Source organism: Montipora capricornis, chromosome 14 (assembly GCF_036669925.1).
Source record: "Montipora capricornis isolate CH-2021 chromosome 14, ASM3666992v2, whole genome shotgun sequence".
Classification (NCBI taxonomy): Eukaryota; Metazoa; Cnidaria; class Anthozoa; order Scleractinia; family Acroporidae; genus Montipora; species Montipora capricornis.
In genome coordinates, this window is record NC_090896.1 from 33,428,824 (window position 1) to 33,430,351 (window position 1,528).

The 1,528-nt window shown below is 38.2% G+C and overlaps 1 protein-coding gene across 1 annotated transcript in view; it reads left to right on the forward strand.

The window, feature by feature from the left end:
* Positions 1 to 1,066: 1,066 nt before the first annotated feature.
* The window catches only part of LOC138032575 (tyrosine kinase receptor Cad96Ca-like), a 19,173-nt gene continuing 18,711 nt past the window's right edge, over positions 1,067 to 1,528 (forward strand). The window contains exon 1 of the mRNA XM_068880281.1: positions 1,067 to 1,283. Within this exon, the coding sequence (XP_068736382.1) occupies positions 1,214 to 1,283 (70 nt within the window). The 5' untranslated portion in view covers positions 1,067 to 1,213. The remainder of the gene's footprint in view (positions 1,284 to 1,528) is intronic.

Consider the following 1,528-nt stretch of genomic DNA (forward strand, 5'->3'; position numbering starts at 1 on the left):
TTCTGTAGTAGGGTTGTTGAATGACATTTTGTAATGTTTATTGCCATACTTTCGTGAAATATGTGATGTAAAGTTGTGAAAAAGGGCTGGGACACTTCGTAATGTTTGTTATTTAGAACGCGTACGTGATGATCGTGTAATCCTGGACAAATTTGAAAGTAAAGTAGGTAATGAGTGTTTATTGTATTTATTTCTTAGAAGCGATGATTTACAGGCGGATTTATTAATCTTAGTCATTATAAATGCCAATACAACGACAAAATCTGAAGCTGTTGGTCGCTTGATCGAAGGGCTTCGTCCGGCAAAAGTCCTAGGAATCACCTCCATATTTGTCGTAGGTGGGTGTTGAAACAGGCTAGGTCAATTTTTTTTTATATTTGTAAGTTAGTCAAGGAATCAATTTAATTAGTGAGACAGTACAAATTTCAACACTTAATTAGTTGTGTTCCTCTCCAAACAAATATACGAATAAAATGCTGGTAAAGAGGCAATAGAGTGTTTTTGTTCCTATGACCATGCAGCCAAGCATATTTGCATACTAAAACAAAAGGAAAATTTTCATATTAATGGCGTTCAATTCCAAAAAGAATATTTTGCTCCTCGAACATGGCCGTCGTGACGACATGTGAACACACCCTATAACAGATAATTCATGCAATATTTGATGGGAGGGAGATTTAGAAGGTACGAGTTTTTGCTTACGACTCTCGCATACGAATAGGAACCCAGTACTAACCAGCGAGCTATGTGAGTGATAAGTTGAATTTAATCGATACCTAACCCTAATGTCATTTTAGACTTAAGATTTAATATTCTAAAGCTAAAGGTAGTAAAACTGATTTAACGTGCGTTGCACGTATGGCTCGCATAGCTCGAGAATATAGTTACTTTTTGTAAACTCAGTTAGGGCGGAGGATGGCCTAATTTGTTTGTATGCAACAAGAATTTGTTCTGAATTTGCTTCTGGTACGATTTCTTTTCTCTTTGAAAAGGAAAACCACAGCCTCCTGAAAACGTAAGAGCAGCAGATGTCCAGAAATGGTATTTCGTATTGACCTGGCAACAACCTAAATATGGCGTATATTACCAGATAGACAACTTCACTATTGAGCGAAAGAAAGAAACGGCCGCTAGCTTCACAGTTCTAGAGACTTTACCCTATAAAAAGACAAGGATAAATGTCAAAGATGTCGAACCCGCCACAGAGTATACTATGCGACTGTCGAGCAACAACAAGTATGGAAGATCAAGTGCCATTCTGTTCACACAAACCACATTACCAGGTAAGTCGACTTGCATCTTGCTGCTGCCTCTTTTTTTTTACATCCTTGCTTAAGGTCCCTATTTTGGTAAGGCCACGGTTACGAGGCGACGTGGTTAGGTATATACTTAGACTGTATGCTTTGCCACCTATTTAAGGCAATAGACCCTTTTTAACGGTTATCTTGGAGTCTACTGCTTTGATGGATGTATTACGGGATACCAAGGGGACAAGGTGTTTCAAACCTTTTCCGAACCGAGATTAATT